This window comes from Rhea americana, unplaced genomic scaffold (assembly GCF_003343005.1).
Source record: "Rhea americana isolate MKP2758 unplaced genomic scaffold, rheAme1 scaffold_372, whole genome shotgun sequence".
Classification (NCBI taxonomy): domain Eukaryota; kingdom Metazoa; phylum Chordata; class Aves; order Rheiformes; family Rheidae; genus Rhea; species Rhea americana.
Window position 1 is genome coordinate 226,869 of NW_028186504.1, and position 22,455 is coordinate 249,323.

At 38.7% G+C, this 22,455-nt stretch overlaps 1 protein-coding gene across 1 annotated transcript; it reads right to left on the minus strand.

Annotated features, from left to right (window-relative positions):
* Window positions 1-226: 226 nt before the first annotated feature.
* STAM2 (signal transducing adaptor molecule 2) lies at window positions 227-21,231 on the minus strand. Its single transcript, XM_085312968.1, has 13 exons — window positions 21,149-21,231; window positions 18,230-18,305; window positions 17,915-18,010; window positions 15,767-15,913; window positions 13,918-13,987; window positions 13,016-13,202; window positions 11,744-11,838; window positions 10,885-10,967; window positions 10,617-10,704; window positions 9,713-9,767; window positions 5,988-6,141; window positions 4,290-4,459; window positions 227-4,055 (listed from the first exon to the last, which is right to left on the minus strand). Exons 1-13 carry the CDS (start codon window positions 21,184-21,186, stop codon window positions 3,827-3,829), a joined length of 1,488 nt encoding a protein of 495 aa, XP_085169094.1. The 5' UTR covers window positions 21,187-21,231; the 3' UTR covers window positions 227-3,826.
* Between the last annotated feature and the right edge of the window lie 1,224 nt (window positions 21,232-22,455).

Consider the following 22,455-nt stretch of genomic DNA (forward strand, 5'->3'; position numbering starts at 1 on the left):
AGCACTGGCTGGAGCTGACTGGGCTGGCGGCTGGCATCGGTCGATCCAGGAGAGCGAGCCCGAGGGCGCAGCACGGGCTGGCAAAGGGGAAGCAGTCTGCCACAGCACGGAGAAGGCTGCTGCAGCAACATCAACGCACCACACTGCAAGTTGTGSCTCGTGTCGCTTCTGCCTCTTCTTTCTAGCAAGCATTTAACTATGCAATGAACAGAAAACGCTTCAACTGTGTTGTTAAACAAATTTGTTTTATTCACACAAGGCAATGCACACACATTGCAGACAAGAGGCCAAATGGATATTCCAAGTAAAACAGATCCCTTATTAAGGCTGCAAACTCTTTACGATGATTTTCTGTAAGAACAGCAATACATCTATTAACCAATACATATTCAACACAAACCCCAGACAAAATAGAAGTGGAACATTAATCYGAATTTAAAGTTCAGACATAGTGTACTTTGTGGGCTACATCACTAGCTAGTCAACTGGCAGATATCACAATTCCAGTGGAGCTAACAGAGCTAGGAAAATTGAAGAGTGCTCAGAACTTGCCCCATTTCTCTTACCTTTACTTTTTATCTTTTCCAATTCAAAACAGTTTTAGTTAGCTTCTTGTAAAATTTAAATGGTAAGAGCAACAAATTCTAAAAACTTACTTAATTCAACAGATCATCACAGTGGTCGGTTTAAGCAAGAGTAGTGCCTATTATTTCTTATAAAAGATGCATAGATAAAAACAAGAAAAAAGAAACTTCCTATCAGAAAATAATGACTGTAAGAGATTGCAGCTGCAGTCATGCCCCCCCAGCTCTGCTTTCTAAAGGACAGCCTTCAAAAGGAATACACTATTCCACAAGTCAACATTTATGAAGAAAAGCTAAAGTAAAATGAACATGTAACTTTAAGGTTTACCTGTTACAGAACCCCTTTTTAATATTGTAATTTCTATAACAAATTAAATAGACTGCATGTCACATCAACGGTATATGAAATATTAAGATTTCCCAAAACACATCTTTGCATGGTGATATTAAAGACAAATTAAGTTGTTGCTTTCAATTGACTATAACTTAGACATAATAGGTTGCAAACTCATACTAGAAGAAAATGTATCTAGTATTGATATTTTCAACATCCATGAAACAAATATATTACAATAAAATTCTCATTATAAAGTTGCACAAATTTCTATGTTAAACAATAAGAGTTTATATGAAAAAGCAGAAGTTATCTACCATTGATTCCTGATATAAAACAGTAGGTATAAACCTAATGTAGAAATCTGAAGTTAGATAAATCCTTTGGCAGCATGTTCAATTACAATCAGGCCTTAAAAATAAATATGATAATGTATAGAAGTATGAAGAGAAAAAAAAAACAGATTCTATTAACACCAAAACCTTCTAAATACACAATTTTAATAATAATTAAATTATTTTACACTATCTACAAGTTGCATATCACAGAATAAAGAATATAAGAGATGACAGAATGGCAAATCCTGCTTTTATAAAATTTTAGGCTTTAACAATATGCTTATATGTAGCTGTGTAGAAAATCTCAGACAAATGAGTATATACATTATTTATATTTCATAAAATAATTAACTAAATGTAATCAAATCACATCAGCCTGGCTATCTCAATTTAAGGTACTGTTCAATATTTCTATTGGATCAAATCTTTGAATCCAATAAAAATACCTGCCTTTATCTCCTTTACTAAATAAACATGGATACTCTCCATAAATGATAGCAAGATTTAGTGTGATTACATATCAATTTGGAACCAAGTAAACTCTTACAAAAAAAAATTCCAAACAATAAGAATTTTGAACAGCAGCATTGAAATTAATTCTTCTTCTTAAAGAACACAAGAAATAAGTTATCAAAACACTTCAGTATTGCAACATGTGTTATTTATACTAAGCTACTTCGGGGGAAGGATAAAGACAAAGACATGTCAAAAGGAAAGACAAAGGCTTCCTTCCAATTGCACAAATTTAAATACAAAATGATTCAAAGAGCAGGTACCTTATTGCATAAGCACAGAGCTGCAAATGAATAAGGTCATGATACTAAGTAATCTAATAAAATGTTAAGAAATTTAGGTGGTACTGAGTGAAGGGTAATTGTTATTACTCAGTCTACAATACAATTGTTCTCATTTGTTAGAAAAATTATACACCACACACTCATTTAGAGAATTCTGGTGTTTCCTGTATTTAATCAAGATTTTAAATCAGTGATTTTTCTCCCATTAATTTCCCAATCTAAAGATTATTATTCATTATAACATAGTTAAAATAGGTATAAATATGACTATGCTAAATTGAGTAGGTAAATTAGAGGAGAATTAAAGTGATTTTTCCAGAAATTGAAAGACTAAGAAATCCCCTATTCCTGAAAGAGACTTCAGTTCATCTACTCCTCTCCCCTCCCACCCCCCAGAAAACCACCAAAAACCCACAAATACAAACAAAACAGTCAAGCCCCTCCACAAACACACACCTATTTAAAAGTGCATCAGGGAAGAAAGACTTAGATTTCTTATCCACCAAATGCTACAGTTTCAGYTCAAAGGCAATTCCCTTTTTAAAGGCATGTCTGCCATTTTAAATATGCAACCATTCCCTATATTAAATGAGCAACAGAGTCCCTCTGGTAAAGCACTTGCTCTGTCTATTCATCCTGCGGGTTAAAGACACCTTTTTCAAATGGTTTGAGAGTTTTTCCTCGGACTGTAATCAGTATTCAGCCATGTAAGTGGTGGCAGAGAAAGGAAATCCAAAAAGAGGCAAGAATTCCCTGGTCCCCTAAATGTGACTTCGGCTCCACTTTGCCCCCCATTTGAAAGGGAACAAGGCAGATTCCCACAGTCTTAAGTTTCAAACATTCTTGAGCCCCTCCTTTACCACAAGGAACTAGAATACTCCTTTCCTTCTAACTATATCAATAAAGGAAAAGGGRTTCTGTACAAGTTTCTGGCTCAGCACCTTGCATCCACAGAGTCAGCTGGGATCATCCCTTGCCTGTTCTTGCAAAAGAAACTTGTGCTTGCAATCCCACCTCTGCCAGCCAAGGAACAGGGCGGCTTTGAGCTAGAGCTCTCTCTCCTGTTTCTTTCAAGAGAAACACAACAGGAGTTATCTATAGCTTCCCCTAAAATTTAAGGGGCAGCAATGTAAAAACAATTTTTTGTATTTCTGTAGGTATATGGTCCTCACTGTCACAATATCAAATAATTTTCTCTTCCAGCTCTCTTGCTGCAAGCTCTGCTTGCTCATGGAGTTGTTCCAGTTACACAGTACATACCATATTGTAAAGCTCACTACAGGAGGAGAGAGAAGGAAGGTGTCTGAACCAGCAGAGATTCTCTAATGCACTGGGAACAGTAAGATTATAGTGAGATATGAGAGGAAGCAATGCTTAACTAGAGCAATGGATAATGACAATTAAGCATCCTCAAGTTTCCAGAAACATATTTAAGGGGAAATCATCCTTGTTTTGGACAATCTTTTACTTAAATTTAGATTTACAGGTCGTGCTTCATGAAACTGTGTGTTAGTTGACAGATACCACTAAAATAAGGGCTCGAAGTCATCTGAAATTATTTTAAACCATTAGCTAATCTAATTCAAGCTGTCTTTAAGCAAATGCTTAACAATCAAATCTGATGTATATTTTTTTACTCTGCATCACCTTAATGGACTGAGTTATTTAAAAGGAAAACGTATTTTGATACCAGTAACAGGTATTCATAAAAATCATTACATTCWGCAACCTTTATGCATTATTTTAGAAATAAGAGCCTGGTTTGCTTTGCTTTTAAAGAAGGGGCTGTTGAGGGTAATTTGCTTGCTGCTGTAGAATGGAATGAGCAGGAACTGCCACAGGATAAGCTGGTCCTTGAGGCAAACTCGACGTACTGTTCTGGTAAGCCGCCATATCCACAGACATTCCCATCTGCTGGGGGTAAGCAGCTGTGCTGGCAGCTGCCTGAAGGCCAGGGTTCTGGTTCACGTAAGTCTGGCTTAACACAGAATCTGGTCCTGGACTGTAACAAAGCAAAACAAATCAACTCTGACGAGTCTGTGTCTATTTATCCGAGAAGCAGATTTACAAATAATATTTTTACTTAGTCCAAAGGTGTCTGTACATTCTCAAAATGATAAAACAATGWATTAAATATTGTTCTAAATATCCCAAGGACACTCCAACTCTGGGCAACGTGACAAAATATTAATTACAAGCAGGAAGAAAAGCAATTCAGAGTTTGCTGAAGTGATACCTTAAATATGCAGCTTGAGCAGGCTGAGTTGCTCCAGAAGAACTTATACTTTGAGGCAGAGACCTCAACTGCCCCATCTGATCAGGTCCCAGGCTATAACCCTGGGAAATAGTGACTTGGTGAACACCTTGTATCATGTAGTTTCCACTAGGTGGCTGTACAGGATATGACTGTAAATAATAAGAAACATCATATACCTTTTATTTTTAATTAAATAACAGAAAGCATGGCATAAGACACAAATACATAGCAGAAATAAGTCAGCAATCAAAGGCTTGAGTCTGAGGCTATCATGAATTCATTTTTTTTCAAATAAACTTCTAAAACCAAAATACACAACACCTCATAACACCTCTATGAGTTTTAAATAGACATCCATTAGTCTATCAGCAGGTTGTCTTTTTCAGAAATGCACTGCTTATAATGTCTGTGCTTAATAGCTGAAAGAACAACTTTTTGTATTGTGTAAGAACAAACAAAATCTTTGATCCTCCTGGAAACCTTATTTCTTTTTCTCTCATTTGCCTTGTTTTTAAAATTTCAGTCCTCACATRTTTCAATGCACAAACACAAGACAGTTGAGTGGGAAGATGTACATCCTCAGAGATTTGTAATTGAATAACATTTTGAAAACCAGAACATAAGAACATTCTAAGACTCCAGCATTTCTGGATAAGGATAATATTTTTTCCCCAAGTCCTTTTCCACTAAAGATAGGATAAGCTGGTAAAACATGATTACAGAAGTCAAATGCAATGTGACTTAGGATGGTATATGGACATAGAAGAAAAATGCAACTTCATACCAAATAACCATGCTAAGGCTCAGCATAGTTAGCATCATGTAGCTGTCACAGCTGGAAGCATGTATCTTGGGAGAAATAGTAAACTCTAGGTCTCTTTTGGTTTAAATTACGTTTTTACCTCCCAAATATAATGAAATTCTCATTAGTACCAGAAGTTAAGGCACGGAACTACTACTAACTGACATTTTGGATCTAGCTGTTACTATGGTAACTATTTTTTTTCCTCACTGAACAATTAACATTAAGGTAAAACTCATGTAAAACACTCAATTCTACATTTTCTCTAAAATGGGTCCTTAAAATCCCTTCTCTTCCAGTTTTGTTTTCTTAAAATACCAATATGACCTATTAGAGCTACTGTAAATCAGTTTTGAGCTCCTACACCCACTAATACAACATACTTAAGGAAAAAAAGAGCTAAAACCAGAGTAGGGTTTCTATATTTAGAAAAATGCACTGCACCCATGATTAATGCACTAATATTAAAGTTCTGTCACATCCCTACTATTAGATAATAAAGTAACATTTTGCTTTAAGACTGAGAACATGACTCACAGCAAGCATATTCATCAAGCTTCTGAAACACACAATTCTAACTTAAAAGAAAAGTTAATCGCAGAAGGAAATTTTTAGAATTTTCACTACAATATCTTTATATTAAATATACATCAAAAATTAACAATTATGGTTTATTATACAAGAATGTAACAGCAAAAGAAAGTACTTTGGTCTACAGCATAAATGGTATTTTATTCTAAAGGCTATAAAAAGTCCCAAGGCGATGTCAGATTGTTCGTAGGCTAGCAAGAAAGCCTACACTTCATTTTTGCTGTCATCTTTTTAAATAGAACACTATATTTGGAATGTCTCTATTTCCGGAAATGGCTACTGACCTGCACTGAAACACCAGCAGACGTAGGTGGATATTGTGCAGGATGGTGGAGTTTTGAGTAGGCTGAATACATTGGCGTTTCATTCATCAGTTTGTTATAGAGCTCCAACGCTTCTAGAACTTTCACATTCAATTCAGATAATTCTGAATGTTTTCTGTTTCAAAACAAATATATGCAAACATTAATTTATTTGCAAACAATAATTCTTTAATAGCTTAATGTTACTTCCAAGAACAATAAAAAAYAAGAGTAGTTCCTTAAACTGTTTTGAGTATGCAAGGAAAAAAAAGAGGTGGATGACTAATTTTTATGCATTTATATCCAAAAAAATCCAGAATCTATTCTGTTTCCTCATATCAATGGGACTGGAGGAGAGTCAGAATGGTGAGCAATTGTTCTTCCCTAGCTRTAATAAAATATTAAATAAATAATAAAAAAAAGCAACTCCACAGGTGTGGTAAAAGTGTCAGTTACCTTCTGATACTTTTATCATCAAATATCCCTGACAGCCTGGAGGGAAGTGGAGATAAAGCTGAATAGATTTTCCTGTTACTGAGGACAGTCAGCAGTAGACTGAAAATCCTAAGAAATACTAAATCCTGGACAGCTTTCAAAAGGCTACAGTCAAAAAGCACTAACAAAAACCTTGCATAATTATGCAATAAAAATTTGAAAGCAGCAACCAAATCTTAATATACACACTAGAACTTGTGCATGTGCACGCATGACCACCTCTCCGAAATGCCTGTACACCAATGCACACCACATGGGGAACAAACTGGAGGAGCTGGAGATCTGTGTGCGATCGCAGGGCCATGATCTCACTGCAGTCACAGAGACATGGTGGGATAGCTCACAAGACTGGAATGCTGCCATGGATGGATACRTGCTTTTTAGGAGAGACAGGCCAGGAAGGCGAGGTGGTGGTGTTGCTCTTTATGTGAGAGAGCAACTAGAATGCATCAAGCTCTGCCTAGTGGTGGAGGAGGAGGAGGCAGTTGAGAGCTTACAGGTAAAGATCAAAGGGTAAACTAACACTGGGAACCCTGCTGTGGGTGTCTACAACAGGCCACCTGACCAGCAAGAGGAAGTCAATGAGGCCTTTACAGAGAGCTAGAAGTAGCCTCATGATCACAGGCCCTGGTTCTCAATGGGGAACTTCAACCACCCTGACATCTGCTGGAAGGACAACACAGCAAGGCACAAACAGTCCAGGAGGCTCCTGCAGCGCATCGACGAAAACTTCTTGTCACAAGTGTTGGAGGAGCCTACAACAAAGGGTGTCCTGCTGGACTTTGTCCCTACCAACAGAGAGAGACTGGTTAGAGATGTGAAGGTTGGGGGCAGCCTTGGCTGCAGTGACCATGAGATGGAGGAGTTCAGGATCCTGTAGGAAAGAAGTAAGGCAACAAGCTGGATTACAACCCTGGACTTCAGGAGAGGGGACTTCGGGCTCTTCAGAGACCTGCTTGGTGGAGTCTCATGGGTTAAGGCCCTAGAAGGAAGGGGGGTCCAGGAGAGCTGGCTAGTAYTCAAGCGTCACTTCCTCCAAGCTCAAGAGCAGTGCATCCCTATGAGTAAGAAGTGCAGCAAAAGGGGCAGGAGACCTGCATGGGTGAGCAAGGAGCTCCTGGCCAAACTCAGACAGAAGAAGAAAGCACACAGAGTGTGGAAGAGGGGACAGGCTACTTGGAAGAATTGTAGGAATGCAGTCAGAGTATGTAGAGATGCTGCGAGGAAGGCTAAGGCCCAGCTGGAATTGAGTCTGGCAAGGGATGTCAAGGACAACAGGAAGGGCTTCTTCAGATACATCAGCAGCAAGAGGAGGACTGGGGAAAATGTGGGCCCACCACTACTGAATGGGGCGGGGGCCCTGGTGCCAAGGGACACAGAGAAGGCAGAATTCCTGAATGCCGCCTTTGCTTCAGTCCCCACTGCTAAGGGCAGCCCTCAGGAATCCCAGAGCCTGGACGTGAGGGAGAAAATCTGGAGAAGGGAAGACTTTCCTTTGGTKRAGGAGGATAGGATTAGAGACCTTTGGGCAGGCCTGACATCCACAAATCCATGGGCCCRGATGGGATGCACCYAYGGGTACTGAAGGAGCTGGCGGATGTTGTTGCCAGGCCGCTCTCCATCCTCTTTGAAAGGTCCCGGAGAACTGGAGAGGTGTCCGAGGACTGGAAGAAAGCCAATATCACTGCAGTCTTCAAGAAGGGCAAGAAGGAGGACCCAGGCTGGTCAGCCTCACCTCCATCCCTGGAAAGGTGATGGAACAGCTCCTCCTGGATGTCATCTCCAGACACGTGGAGGAAAAGAAGGTGATCAGGAATAGCCAGCATGGATTCACCAAGGGGAAATCATGCTTAACCAACCTGATAGCCTTCTATGATGAAATGACTGGCTGGGTAGGTGAGGGCAGAGCAGTGGACATTGTGAACCTTGACTTCAGCAAGGCTTTTGACACTGTCTCCCATAAAACCCTCCTAGAGAAGCTCAGGAAGCGTGGGTTAGACGAGTGGACAGTGAGGTGGATTGAGAACTGGCTGAAAGGCAGAGCTCAGAGGGTCGTCATCAGTGGTATGGAGTCCAGTTGGAGGCCTGCGGCTAGTGGCGTCCCCCAGGGCTCAGTATTGGGTCCCATCCTGTTCAACTTCTTCATCAGTGACCTGGATGAGGGGATGGAGTGCCTCCTCAGCAAGTTTGCTGATGATGCCAAGCTGGGAGGAGCAGCTGACACAGCTGAGGGCTGTGCTGCCCTTCAGAGAGACCTGGACAGGCTGGAGAGCTGGGCAGAGAGGAACCTCATGAGGTTCAACAAGGACAAGTGTAGGGTCCTGTACCTAGGGAGAAATAACCCTAGGCACCGGGACAAGCTGGGGGCTGACCTGCTGGAGRGCAGCTCTGCAGAGAAAGACYTGGGAGTGTGGTGGACAACAAGTTGACCGTGAGCCAGCAATGTGCCCTTGTGGCCWGGAAGGCCAATGGTATCCTGGGGTGCATTGGGAAGACTGTTGCCAGCAGGTCGAGGGAGGTGATCCTGCCCCTCTACTCAGCCCTGGTGAGGCCTCATCTCGAGTACTGTGTCCAGTTCTGGGCTCCCCAGGACAAGAGAGACATGGARCTACTGGAGAGAGTCCAGCATAGGACTGCGAAGATGATCAGAGGGCTGGAGCACCTGCCCTMTGAGGAACGGCTGCGAGAGCTGGGGCCTCTTCAGCCTGGGGAAGAAAAGGCTAAGGGGGGATCTTATCAATGTGTACAAGTACCTGAAGGGAGGGTGTCAGGGGGATGGGGACAAACTCTTTTCAGTTGGCCTGTGTGACAGGACAAGAGGCAGTGGGCAGAAATTGAAGCACAGGAAGCTCTGCCTGAACGTGAGGGGGAATTTCTTCACTGTGAGGGTGACRGAGCCCTGGAACAGGTTGCCCAGAGAGGTTGTGGAGTCTCCTTCTCTGGAGATACTCAAGGCCAGCCTGGATGCAACCCTGCACCATGCTCTAGGTGACCCTGCTGAGTGGGGAGGTTGGACTAGATGATCTCCAGAGGTCCCTTCCAACCTTATCAATTCTATGATTCTACATAATGTTAAAAGAAAAAAAAAGGTAGAATTGTTGAGTTTGTTTTGCAATTTTTTTTAGCTTGGGAGATGAAAAAATACAAAAAAAATAATGTAATTGCCCAGTTATTAGTAAATCATGCAGAAGACCATTAAGATTAAAGCTCACCTATCTATCTCCTCTAGTTTTTCATCTATCATTGGACCCATCTGTTGACAAATATCTGTTGAGACAAAAGCATCCAGGTAGTTCATTAAATCTAATCCAKCACAAAACTATTTTATCCAACAACACTAAGATAAGGTACATATGAAACTGGAGAGTGCACAGGATTATGATGTCTGTTCCATCAAAATCATTTCTGTTGATCCCCATTCTTTTCCCACACCAAGTAAAAAGGAAAAATACACTCGTTATTCTGCTTTTTTTTTTTTTTTTTTGTTAATAATACGGCATCCACCTTTTTTTTTTTGCTCATCCTCTCTTCTGTCCTTCTACCCTCTCAAATAAAAGACCAGTGATGAGAGTTTTGCATTTTTTGCTTGCACACTGCAAGGTCTACAACTTATCCCTCTTATAGGAATACCTAGACTCTCTAGAAATCTATCTAGATCTCCTGTACTGAGGGTCTTCCTTTATTTTTTCATTCTAGGAACACTGTTTTTGAAGTACGTTCAATTGTTCTTACATACCTTAAATTAATCAGCTCTTAAGCACATTGAACTTCCAACAAGCAATATTTTGGAGAAAATTTGACTTAAAATTAAAATTGCTTATTTCAGCCAGAGTGTTGACAGGTGACTACATCTTGCAAAGATCAAAGTACACTAGCCGGAAGTTATGGAAATTACTTGGCTAAACATGGAGTTGGCTTGGCAACTATTAGAAAATTCAGAGTTATAAATACAGCATCACGCTCCCACCATGAAATAAACTATTCTAATGCACACTATTAGAACGGACTCAGGTTTCTCTAAGGTTAAAATAAATGCAGAAAAACTATCAACTGAATCCACAGAAAACTAATTGTGAAATGAAATACAAGAACTAGCATACTAAGTGCTCAGAGTACCTTCTGAGTCTAGAAGATCTGGAGAATCAAGCTTTAAATCTGTAGGATCTATACTCTGAAGTACCTGCAGTGTTTTATCCATCTTATCCTGAAAGATGAAGGGAAGATTAAGAACAGTTATTTCTGAAGCATGGCAAAGACTGTTTTAATTTTCAAATAAATAGTTAACTCTATAAAGGAATTACCATTTTATCATCGAGTACAAAAAAAGAAAGTTTTCACCGGTGTAAAATATCAACACTTTAATAGACTGAAAATGACTGCATACCTCATCTATATAAACTGGTTCAGGTTCTGCTTTCTTAATTTCTTCTGTAGCATCCTCAGTAACAGTGTTTTTATCCACGGTTGCTGAAAGAACAAACATTTTATTTTCTGCAGCTGTGTTACTACACTAACTGAAAATGCACATTATTTTATTGAAACTTGCACCAATTTCAACTAAACAGTCTTAAATACTGCTTGGTATCAAATCTTCAAATGAGAGAGAAATGTAAGCAAGCACTTTAAGCAGCAAGGTCCTAGCTGCCAGAGAAGGGAAGATGGAGTTGCCTAGAAAACCTTTTGACAAACTGTTCCCTTCGGTCTGTTAGTCTGACCACAAATCCAGGTCCAGTAAGAGACATACTTTTGGAGTCCTACCAGCATCTAAGAACACCTCCAATACATAAATGGTTAATTTTAACTAACTCTTAAATGTTAAGATTTATTTCAGAATCATGATCATGAATATAGCTAAGAATGTGATTCTTACAAGCCACTGAYGTGTATGAATGTTATTCTATACTATATCTGATGTCAAAGTCCACCTTCTTTTCAGATGTTTTAAAATGTAAGTTACTGAATTCAAATGCATGTTACTCATGAAGAACTATGGTGAATTGAACTGAGTTTCTGTAACAGGAGAAAGGTCACAACTTAGAATCAAAATACATAATTGTGCAAGTCAGCTACAGGAGTGGCGTTTGCTTGTCTGTTCATTTTTAATAACGTCAGGATCTCTCTCTCTCTCTCAAATCTTTCCTTAGGCTGACTTCAGGAAATCATTTTACTGATGGGCTGATTAGCAGTTCCATTATAAGACCACCTTCCTAAAATAATCTCTTAGCTTTTAGTAGCTAACTCACCTGTCTCAGGTTCCACGCTTAAGTCAGAAGTCACGAAATTGGATGGAAACAGTCCTACTCCTCTATGATTTTCACCTTTCCACCAATTGGTGTCACTAGGAAAATAAAGCTGCATTACAAAACTCTGAACATTAACTTTTAGTGTCAACTACCTATTTTGTGCTCTTGATAGAAAACTGGTGCTATTTGTTATATTGTTTCCCTGTGTATCCAATAACAAAGGCAAAGGAGAACATCTGTAGAGGTTAGCAGGCTAGCAATAAAGCCAAAAGTAGGAGCCTGGCTCAGTTATCAGGGAATTCCCATAAAATCATTCAAGAGCAAGCACTCAACTGTAYTCATCTCTAAAAATTTTTAGATTGATTACATGATAGCTTCATCTAAAAGTTTAGAAGTATGCAAGTGGGTCTAACATTAGAAATATAATTGACCTATCACAGTCTAATGAGAACAGCATTAGCAAGGAGGAAGTTCTGCTTTGTAATGGTCACCAGGGCAGTGGTGATAACAGCAACAGTAATCATCTTAGGTATTTTTCCTTCAGTTTTACTCCTGACAAATGGAGTTACTCCTACTTGATGGCCAGAGATTTAACAATTTCTAGAAATGGCATTTTAAGGCATATACAAATTCTCATGACAGATGTTAACCAATTAACATTTGCCTCAGATAAGCCTCCTAAAAMCAAAGAAACTGGACCTAGACCACAGAATGAAATATCCAGTGTAATACAGAGAGGATCACACTGCACCAGAAACAGCTCAAGGTCAAAAACTGTAGTGTTGCCTGGGCACACAGTGGTAGTCAGGTYAGCTGGGCAGACCCTGTCTTACCACCACCACTGCAGCAAGCCAAGCTGAACCAGGAGGTTGTGCTCTGGAATCACAGCACAGTTTGCTTCTCTCTGGACCTCACCAGCTAGAGCAAGACAGCTGCTGCTGAGGAGAACCTCAGGGGGAAGAGGCAGAGAAAGGCTCTTGCAGCATCAGATAGTCTTGGAGGTAACGCTGTTTTAAAGGAACGGCTAATCACTGAGGGAATGCAAGAACAGGGAAAGGAGGCCAGGACTAGCTTTGCAGGAACCTAAGAACTTTTTCAGGGGGGAAAAACAGTTTGGGGGACAGAAAAAACAGTGGAAAATATTAAAATGGATTTGAGGAAGGCCAGAGAATAACAATATACATGTTTATAGAGAAAAATGCAGAGGAAAGTTCCTAACCTAACAACAGATATGTTCTGGAATAAAGGCACCTTCATCTGAATATATTATACCTGTCATCCAAAACAAAAATAATTTCTCCACTTTTAAAGGTGAGCTCATTGTCCTCGACAGCTTCAAAGTCATACAGAGCTCGCACCTTCCTCGAGTTCTGATTGTTTTGCTGAATTTCTGCAGGTGGGTACAAGGATTTAGTTTCCATTTGTTGCTGTTTCTGCTCTTGCAAAGACAATTCAATAGCTACAATTAAGGGAGGAAAAAAAAAGTAAGTCTATACATTTTATCCCTATATACAAAGGCAGCTTGCTTTCCTAATCAGAAAGTGAAAAATGCATTTACAGYTATAACATCAGTGGTCTGCACCTGTTCCTCTAATACTTTAAAATCTTTGCTCTAAATTATTAACCATATTTCACATTTCAACAGCTTTGCTCTGCCTTGCAACAGTATTAAAAGGCAAGACAATCATGTGCAAGTTATGAAACATTTCAGAAAAAAATGCTTTCTGCAGTACAGCCCACAACTTGAATCATCTCACATGCTACCACAATGTCAGTAACATCACTAGTGTGATCAGAAATACTGGTAGATTCTTCACTGACAGCTGAATAATAACTATATCCAAAGGAGAAGAGAAATAATAAAACATTTAAATATTCTGATTTTTAAAGCATCAAGATGAAGGCTAAAATAAAACATGTGGGTGCAGAAGGGAACAAACCAAGCTCTCTGAAGAAAGAGCAGTCACTAGACAATGCTAATGGCTACATGGTTGAGGACATTACATTTTACCCCAAATCCGCATCCAATAAATCTTTCAAAACAGTATGCTAATTCCCAACCTGTCGTGCCCTCATTTTAAGTTCTGTGCAGTGGAAGAGCATGTAACTTCCTATCTCTGCATTTTAACAAAACACGCTCTAGAGCACAAGTCTGATCAAAAGCTATAATTTACCTTTAGCTATATCTTCATCTTCTTTGCTTTTACTTGATGATGCACCATTCTTAGCAGCATTTGTGTTAGTCTGCAAATATATGAGTAAAACAATACTTTTATGTCACAAAAAGGAAGCTGTATAATTACATGTTTAAAAAAATAGTAGTAAGTTGTTCCTGGTTAGTGCCAAAATGATCTTTTGGAAAAAGAATGAAAACCCTCCAAAGAAAAAAGTGAAAGGAACCAAAAAAAAAAAAAGAAGCAGCCCACTATCTTCAGAATCTCAGCCTGGTTCTATTTTGTTTTTCTGCAAAGAACAAAGTAAAATAAATAAAAAAACAGTAAATAATAAATTATCAGTTCTCATTTAAGTTACTACTCTTTCCACTTCTGTCCTCCCCTCATATCCCACTGTCAAACAAGATGTCTCCATGCCTCACACGCTGCTTTTCATAGTCCAGCATATGGGTGCAAGCTCATCATCCTCATCAGCAGTTTAAGCTAATCAGCTGGACCAACTAAGTCCAGTGTAAGTGCAGCTCAAGTTTCTGTTCTGTACAGTAATAATCTATGGCAAAAGGGCAGCTGCCTGCCAAGTCACTGAGCAGCAGCTGAACTAGCTGAAAAGAATGGGAGAATGGGAATGAAGGGCAAGTTCACATAAAGTYGGAAATCATTGACTTGAATAATATGAGTTTCTGCAATAGTATGCTGAAATCATTCTTAGAATTTTCACTTCAGCAAGGAATTCTTCCTTCACATATCAGGAACAGAAAAAACAGTTTCAGGCGCTAGCACTGTCTAGGCCTTACCAGTGGTCCTAGAAAACCATTTTGTACAAGTATACCAGATACAAAGAAATACCAGCTTTGCTTTTTTGCAGTGAACTATATGAGGTAAAATGATCAAGATATCATTTAAGCATTTGTAGRAAAGTAAGAATAACCAGCTTCCAGTACTCTAGATTTTCTGTGTTTCTGCCATATGTTTTAACACATACCCTGAATCTAGGACATGTGTCAAAACACATGCTGATTAGGTTTGTGGGAGAAGGAGAGACTATCAGAAACAGAAAATGTCTCTCTATGCATCTAATAAAGAGAAAAATAAACTCCATGTAAGGAATACATAATAGGAGCTGTAGTTCTAATTTTCAGTATTGATCTTAGCCAAACTTGTATTTGACATGAAAATATTTAGTGAGCATCAGTCAAAGCTTAGAAAATCCTATCATTATATCTCCTAGTTAGAAGTCTAGGCAAAATAAATCACCAGAAGTAAAACACACAGAGTAGGGTTAGGATTGGAACCCCCACAACCGCAGAGCCAGGACCATTCCTGACAYGGATGGACATCTGTGTAACAAGAAATGGGAATCTGGAAACAGAAAGTAGAGCCCAGATCATCTTCAGCAATATTTCACCTCCAAATATTGCCCATCATTTCAGGAGGCTCTGTGAGGAAAAAAGAAAGCATGTGCTCCAAGGCAGCATTTAGAACCATGAAACATCAAGTACAGAGTGTGGGTGTAGAAATGCTAAGATTTAAGCTAGCGACAGCTCAATGGAATTCTAAAAACAATATAAAGACAAGAAGGATCTAAAAGGAAACAACTCATATAGGCATTGTGAAATAGCCTTACGTCTATGCTTCATACTTTTCTTAAGAAGGCAAGGAAATAAATAAAAGCAGAATAAACAGAAATGACCCTCAGTGTAAGGAAGCAACCGAAAACAAGGATCCTACTCTCTAGCTGAAAGCAAATGAGATCTTGTTTGGACAGATTTTCATTCTGTTCACCGACAGAAGCCTAATAGGAGCAAGAAGTACTATGTATTCCAAATCATAACTACGAGTCAGCTTTTACCTGTGATCCAGCCGTAGGAAAAGTTACACCTTCTTCTTTTAGAGATTTAATAGTTGCAGATATTAAACTACATTGTGGGTCTTTCTGAAATTCTTCTGACCACTCCACCATTAGAGTTTTTAGCTTTTCACATACTTTTGGATGAGCCTACAAGACAAAATTGCATACAGAGGGATACCTGCATATATGTGTGTACAAATATTCACACATACATGTATCCTTGATTCAGACTCTCTCACAAAAGAAACTATGCATTACATACAGTGCCACCGTATCACTTATAGTGACACCTATCTCTGAGTCAGGAACTGAGGCACAAGGACACAATCTGGTAAAGCGAGATACTTGCTTGGAGTGGGGGCAAACSAAGCTCAAGTTCAGCCTCTGCCTCACCAATTCCTCTCTAGCCTCTTGTACCAAAAGGCCTTTACAGCTCCCGTTCCTCCACTGCYATCCAAAGGATTTACAGCTACTGTAAATCCAGCTAAGACCACTGAATTCAAACAACACTGCAGATCTCACCTGCTAACAACCTCAACCCAAACTCATAATCAACCTGCAAAAAAGTCATGTATCACTATTATACTGCTAAAAAGCATACCCAGAACATAGTTCAGTAATGTTAAAACTTCAACTACTGTTAGTCTTGTAATAGTCTTAAGTTTTTACTAGAGCAAAAAGAACAGCTCTTCATTACAGCAGCTAATATATGCAAAGGTTATACCAACACTGACAGTTTTTTTTTTTTTTAAAAAAGGGAGGACTAAAGAAGGGCTAAAGCATTTCAAATTCTGTGGTACGCAGCTCTGTGGTATGTTTTCTGTTCTTATTGTCAGTTAATAAAAAGACTACTGAACTCTAATAATCCAGACTGACCTCAGAATATATGCTAGTGGATAAGTGATCTGGAGTTGCTGGGCTCAGATACATACACTCCATTAGGATTGCATGGATGAGAGCTGGGGACTGCACAAATGCGCTGTRCAGGGCCAACATTTCCCCTCTGCGAGCACTTCAGACCACAGAGTAAGCCTCTGCCTCGCATGCAAACACATGCTGAAGAGTAAGACTGTTGGCAAATTTGGGCTCAAGCATGCCTTTAATTAGAAAGGATGTAGCCGGATAGTTTCAGTATCAGCACAAAGATATTCATTAAAACTTGTCTGAACTCATTTTTGGAGGAAAGGGAGAAAGTGCGAGTTCTCTCTGCCCTCTGAAGATTATTTCTTCAAGTGGTCTGGGGGAAAACACAAGTCATTCCCAACAAAATAAATTATACTCCAGGAAACCATTCTTTAGTGGGATTAAAGGTTTGTTTTTTCATCCACAAATACTGTMAGACCATGAAGGTCAATGTTCTATTTCAGAATGGATCACATTAATGAGAACAAAATGGGGGACTTTAAGACCTATTTTTCCACAGAAAGCAAGAAATAGAAGAGCTGTGAACTCATTTTGCTTGCTAGTGATTTTATTAGTTTCCTTAATTGCTTTGCTCAACCTCTGATGATTCCAGGCCTCCCACATATTTGAAGACTATCTTCTTTTTAACCCATTAGCCATTTTTGTCTTCAGCAGAAACAGTAACTAGAGGACAGCTGTTTCTGCTCATTCAGTTCATTATATCCAGATTTAGCTCACATCAACAGTTTGACCCTAAGGTTTCCCTTTCTTGGTTATCACTTTATTCAGYATTCTGCGAATCTCTAGAAGTTGAGAAAGTTGTCTGAAGACCTTCTCCTTTTCCTTACAGATATATTATTTAACCTTCTCAGTCCTCCCTTTGCACTTTAGCTTCCAAATTTCATTCCAGTCAAATAAAAAAAACTTTCCAAGAAAAGCTGTCTTCACTATTATCAAATTAATTGAGCTAAGGAAAAGTCACAGATTAATTAAAATTTCCCATGTAATTTTGTAAAAACTTTAACCAGGCAGTAAATACCACCATATCACTTCCTTCATGTATTTTCATAGTCAAAACAAAGATACACAAGTTTCAGTGATGAGACACAGCCTGGTATTTTCAATTGCAAAAAAAAACAAAATTAATATAATGCATATATTAACCATAATATTAGCTTCGCCAAGTCTTTGCTACGCTGACAGAAAGCAGTTATCAAATAGTTCTCACACACTACTTAAAGTTACCTTATTTATTATATTGCGAGCTTCACTAGCAAAATCTCGAGAACATACTTCTAAGTGAAATATTTTTCCACAGTTTGATACACAGGCTCCTAAAAGCTGACAAGAAAAATAAAATTATTAAACTGAGACAACAACGGAAATAGTCCAAATAAAAAGCATAAGCAACCAGAGTTAAATTTCAACCTTTGTTCAACATGCACACTTCTACTGACTTCTGATGAAGATACATAAACATATTCATCAATCACTACACATTTTATAGCTGCATACAAAAAGAAATATAAAGTTTTTGGAAAACAGTGATAGCYTACTCACCGTAAGTGCTTGCAACGCCACATGGGGAACTTTATGATTTACTCTCTTCATAATGGCTTTAAGGCAATCTTTTGCTCTAGAAAAAAAATAAAGTATTAGTGATAAACATGACTGACATTCTAATCTGCAAAATGTATGATATCAGCTACTCAAGTAGGCTAAGCAAACAAAACTGGCTCTATTAAAAACCGTAATCTAACCAAAACTTCTCTAACGACAGAGCCAGGAAACAAATACTGGAAAAAAAGTACTTAAAAACAGGCTTTCATAAGCATATTAGATAAGAACAGACTCCATTTGTATGCAGGTATTTTGCATTAGCTGCCATAAAACTGCTGATAGGGCATAAAGGGAGCAGTTTTACCTTGTTAGGGAAATGGATGTGAAACAGACAATGAGGAAACCTGACATTAAAAAAAAAAACAACAACAAAAAACCCAGCAGCAATGGTTAAAAATTAATCAGGTACAGAAGAGACTCTCTATGGATTTAATTTAAAAATAATATTCCCATATTGCTAGTTCTTGGATCTCATTTTCAAGACACTTAAGATGCCAAAACAAATGATAAAATCTTATGTAAAATCTGAAACAAGTGTAGAACAATAATTAGCAAGCTAAACATTAGCAAGCTAAACATTTCTCTACTAAGAAGTTCCATATTTAAAATGAGCATTAAAGGCACGTGACAGCTGAGACATATGCGAGGCGTCATTAACCCCATTATTTGTAAGCACGTGAAATCTCTAYGCGAGCAGCTGTCGCAGCACCTTTACAGCTTCTCAGTGCACAGGGATGCCGCCAGCCCAGGGCACGCAGGGTCTCCCCCAGGSCACGCTTCTCCCCGCCGCCTAGCGAGCGGCAGCGATCTGCGCGCTCTTCGCCACCGAGGCTCCRCTTCCCCGACGGCGCTGGCACAAGCGAAAGGCACCAGCGGAAGGAGCGGCGCAAACACATCCCCCCCTCCCCGCGGCAGCACAGCCCCGTCCCCCTCCAGACGGAGGCTTTTGYGTTTACCAGCCGCGCAGTGCCTGCATCAGGGAACTCATCTGATCCGACTGCCRACTTTGTTGCCTTAGTTTTCAGATGGATCGCTGTCAGGATCAGGCCCATGAGGAAGCTTGCAGGGGGTGGGAGAAATATTTGACAGCCCTCTTCAGCTCAAATTCTCCCTCTTGTCATTTGAAAGTTACTGTGGAACTGCAGCCCTACGCAGAGCTTAAAAAAATGCCTGCGCAAAAATTAAACTAAAACTATTTCACTGTTAACATTAAAAAAATGGTTTTAAACCAGATTTCAATTCATTATGTCTACACTGAAAAAGATTCTATGCCAGTAAGTTAAGTTGCATTTATATTTACATTTTGGTTTGGAGCAGTCTAGTTTTGCAAGAAATTCTCTCGTTGTTCCCACATGCTGTACATYGGTTTAGCTCACAGAGCAGTTTTGGTGCAAGCAAATTAGCTTCCTGTTGGATGAAGCTAAGCTAGAAGCTCCTCTGTGCCCACCAGACGTGCGCCAGCCTCTCAACGAGCCATCAGGGTSAGGGCCAACCACTGGTCCTTCAGACAAATTTCAACCAATGCTCGTGTGAAATATTACATTTAGAAGGCGAGACTAAACCTGGTCTGAAGAGGAAAAAGTCTGAGCTGTACATAGGATATAAGGGCCTCCGTATCAACTGCTGATTTACAACTGCAGTCCTACTGTGGTAGTTACTTGCTCACATAGACACAATCAGAGAAGTACAGTTTTAGTCCCAATAGTTAATATGTTGAGTCATACTCAAAATACAAAGAATTCAAAAAAGTTAACATACTTGCAACAGATTTTTATGGGCTTATTTAAATGCAGGCAACATTATTTTCATACAATTACCTTTAGTGAAGAGTAGGAAGGGAAGAGACAGTTATGCAAAATTAAAATAAAATATGCTATCAGCAGTGACATTTTAAAATTCAGAATTTCRGATTTAATTATGTATTTTCCTTGTACAATTATATTAAAAAATCTGAGTTTTTACAATCGCCTCTCCCCCCGCAACAGACCATTTTAAAACAGTCACCTCTTCAGAAATCTTTTGGCATTAAAAAAATAAAAATAAAGGGAGAGGAAGGCTTCAGAAAAGAAGCAAAGAACATTCCACACTTTTTTTCCTTAAGGACTAAAGATCTCCAGATTGAACAGATTTGCCATTCTTTCCTGTGGGAGGTAATTAACACAAAAACAACTTTCTCAGTGAAATCTTAAACATTACATATAACTGTTTAAAAAAAGCTTCCAAGATCGCTTAAGGATACTGTGTACTTACCAGTTCCAAGGACAAATTGATCACAAAATTCAGAATATCTCATCACTCAAAACATTACCTTAAATTCAGTGATCCTGTAAGGGCTAAAAATAACTGCTGAACTAGCACTCCTGTTTAGTATTACCACTTAGGCTTAATTGATTCAAAGGGATTTAGGTTTTCATCCCAATTTTTCCTTGATATCCTCTACTATTCCACTTTTTCTACAGAATAAACATACACAAGTTTTCCATCATAAACAGCTAACTTTTCTAGCTAGCCAATTTTACGCAAAGAAACTAGCTACATTTTCTCCTACTGACGTAGTTGTTTCTTGAAATTTATGCAAGATCATTAAATATGAGCAAGTCAGGCTACTGTGCAAAACTCCTTAAAAACTGGAATGCACCCAGCATATACCAATTGCTCTCCTGCAAATTCTGTTGGAACATTTTTTCGAAGAGCTTTAAAAGCCAACTGCACATATTTGTATAGCTTGGAGAAGTGTCATATTGGTAGCACTTTCTGCATAGCTGACTGATAAGCATTCTGGGAAGCACCGCTTCTGAAACAGTGTTCTTTTTCACAAGAATATCAAATTACATGTTATAATGCTGAGATATAACTTACCCATTAGGAGTACTTCCAACTTTGTCACATATATCCATAATAAGACCCCAGTCCTCACTGGTGTTATATTCATTGGTAGCCTTTTCTATAAAGAAAAATAAAATTGATTAAATATAATACCCTATTAAGTTCAGATTCCCGTGAACAAATACTTTCTCAGCTATGCCCCAAAAGGACATTCTACACATGCAACCAAGAGGCAGTGGTGGTATCCTGTCACATGTCATTCCCTCTCCTACCATCCCCCCTAGACTAATGCTAATTTTTGCTCACTTTGTATATAACACCTTTCATTTACATAGAACAGCACTGGACTAACAGATGTGATAAGAATTCAAAAGATGCAGAGTGAAATAACTCTTGAAGAGTAATGTTGTGAATGATGAAAAAAGAGGCTTTTTCTATACAGCTTGTTTAGTTACTCAAGGTTTAAGTCATAGACCTAACTTAGATTTCACTCAAGTATTTAACTTTGTATGCCATTATTTCACATGGATCTTCCTAAAAAGTTAAAAATAAATAAATAAAGGCAATACCATCTCCTTATTTAATACATTTCTCAAAACATTATTGTGTATTAGCTTTTCAGGAAATCTACATATTGCAACAGATGTTGAGAAAACAAATGACATGGGGGAGCAGAAGGCTACTTAATATTTATAGCATTTTATTAAACGTATTAACTTCTAAAGGTAAGTGTTTTTTTGTCCTTCCCTTCAAGTTTTTTGTAGAGTCATGTTATTTTAATCACATATAAATATTACACTTCTATTAAAACTCAAAACCAGCAAATTAAGTATTTTATATATTGTATTTGATGCCTTAAGATTTAAACTGCTTCCCACAGTTTAAATGTTTTGACTAAACTCAAAGATAAATGCTTTTAGAGTTCTATGTTACATATTAATTCCATTAGAATGCACTTTATGAATGATCATGGCAGTACCACAATCTCTACTTCTACAGAATTTTATTTCAGTAAGAGAAGCCACTAAATCCCTTTGGGATTGGGTATTTTTAAGACTACTTAGTAGATTAAAAGCAGAACAGAGTGGTCATTCACTATTAATGGGATGGTGCTCTGCAACAGCAGCTGTTCCAAAATTATAATGTTTGCTGACAGCAATACTACTCCAGGATAAACCCAACTTCATGTGTGTAATTATGCATGTTCTGATAATCAACTTCACTACTTAGTTTTGCAGTCAAAAGTTGCAGCAATTCTTGGGCTAGCTCAGCAGAATAGCTTCCAGAAAGAAAACACAAACATGGTAGCCAGCAGTGCCCTGAAAAACCTTACATTACAG

What these genes read in the sequence shown, in the direction of transcription:
- STAM2 (XM_085312968.1), bottom strand. Translation starts at nt 21,186, where the DNA reads ATGGATATATGTGACAAAGTTGGAAGTACTCCTAATGG. An exon ending in CTCGCAATATAATAAATAAG is followed by an intron (nt 15,914 to 17,914) that starts GTAACTTTAAGT and finishes TTTGTCTTGTAG; the next exon opens with GCTCATCCAAAAGTATGTGA. An exon ending in AAACTAGAGGAGATAGATAG is followed by an intron (nt 6,142 to 9,712) that starts GTGAGCTTTAAT and finishes GTTTTGAAACAG; the next exon opens with AAAACATTCAGAATTATCTG.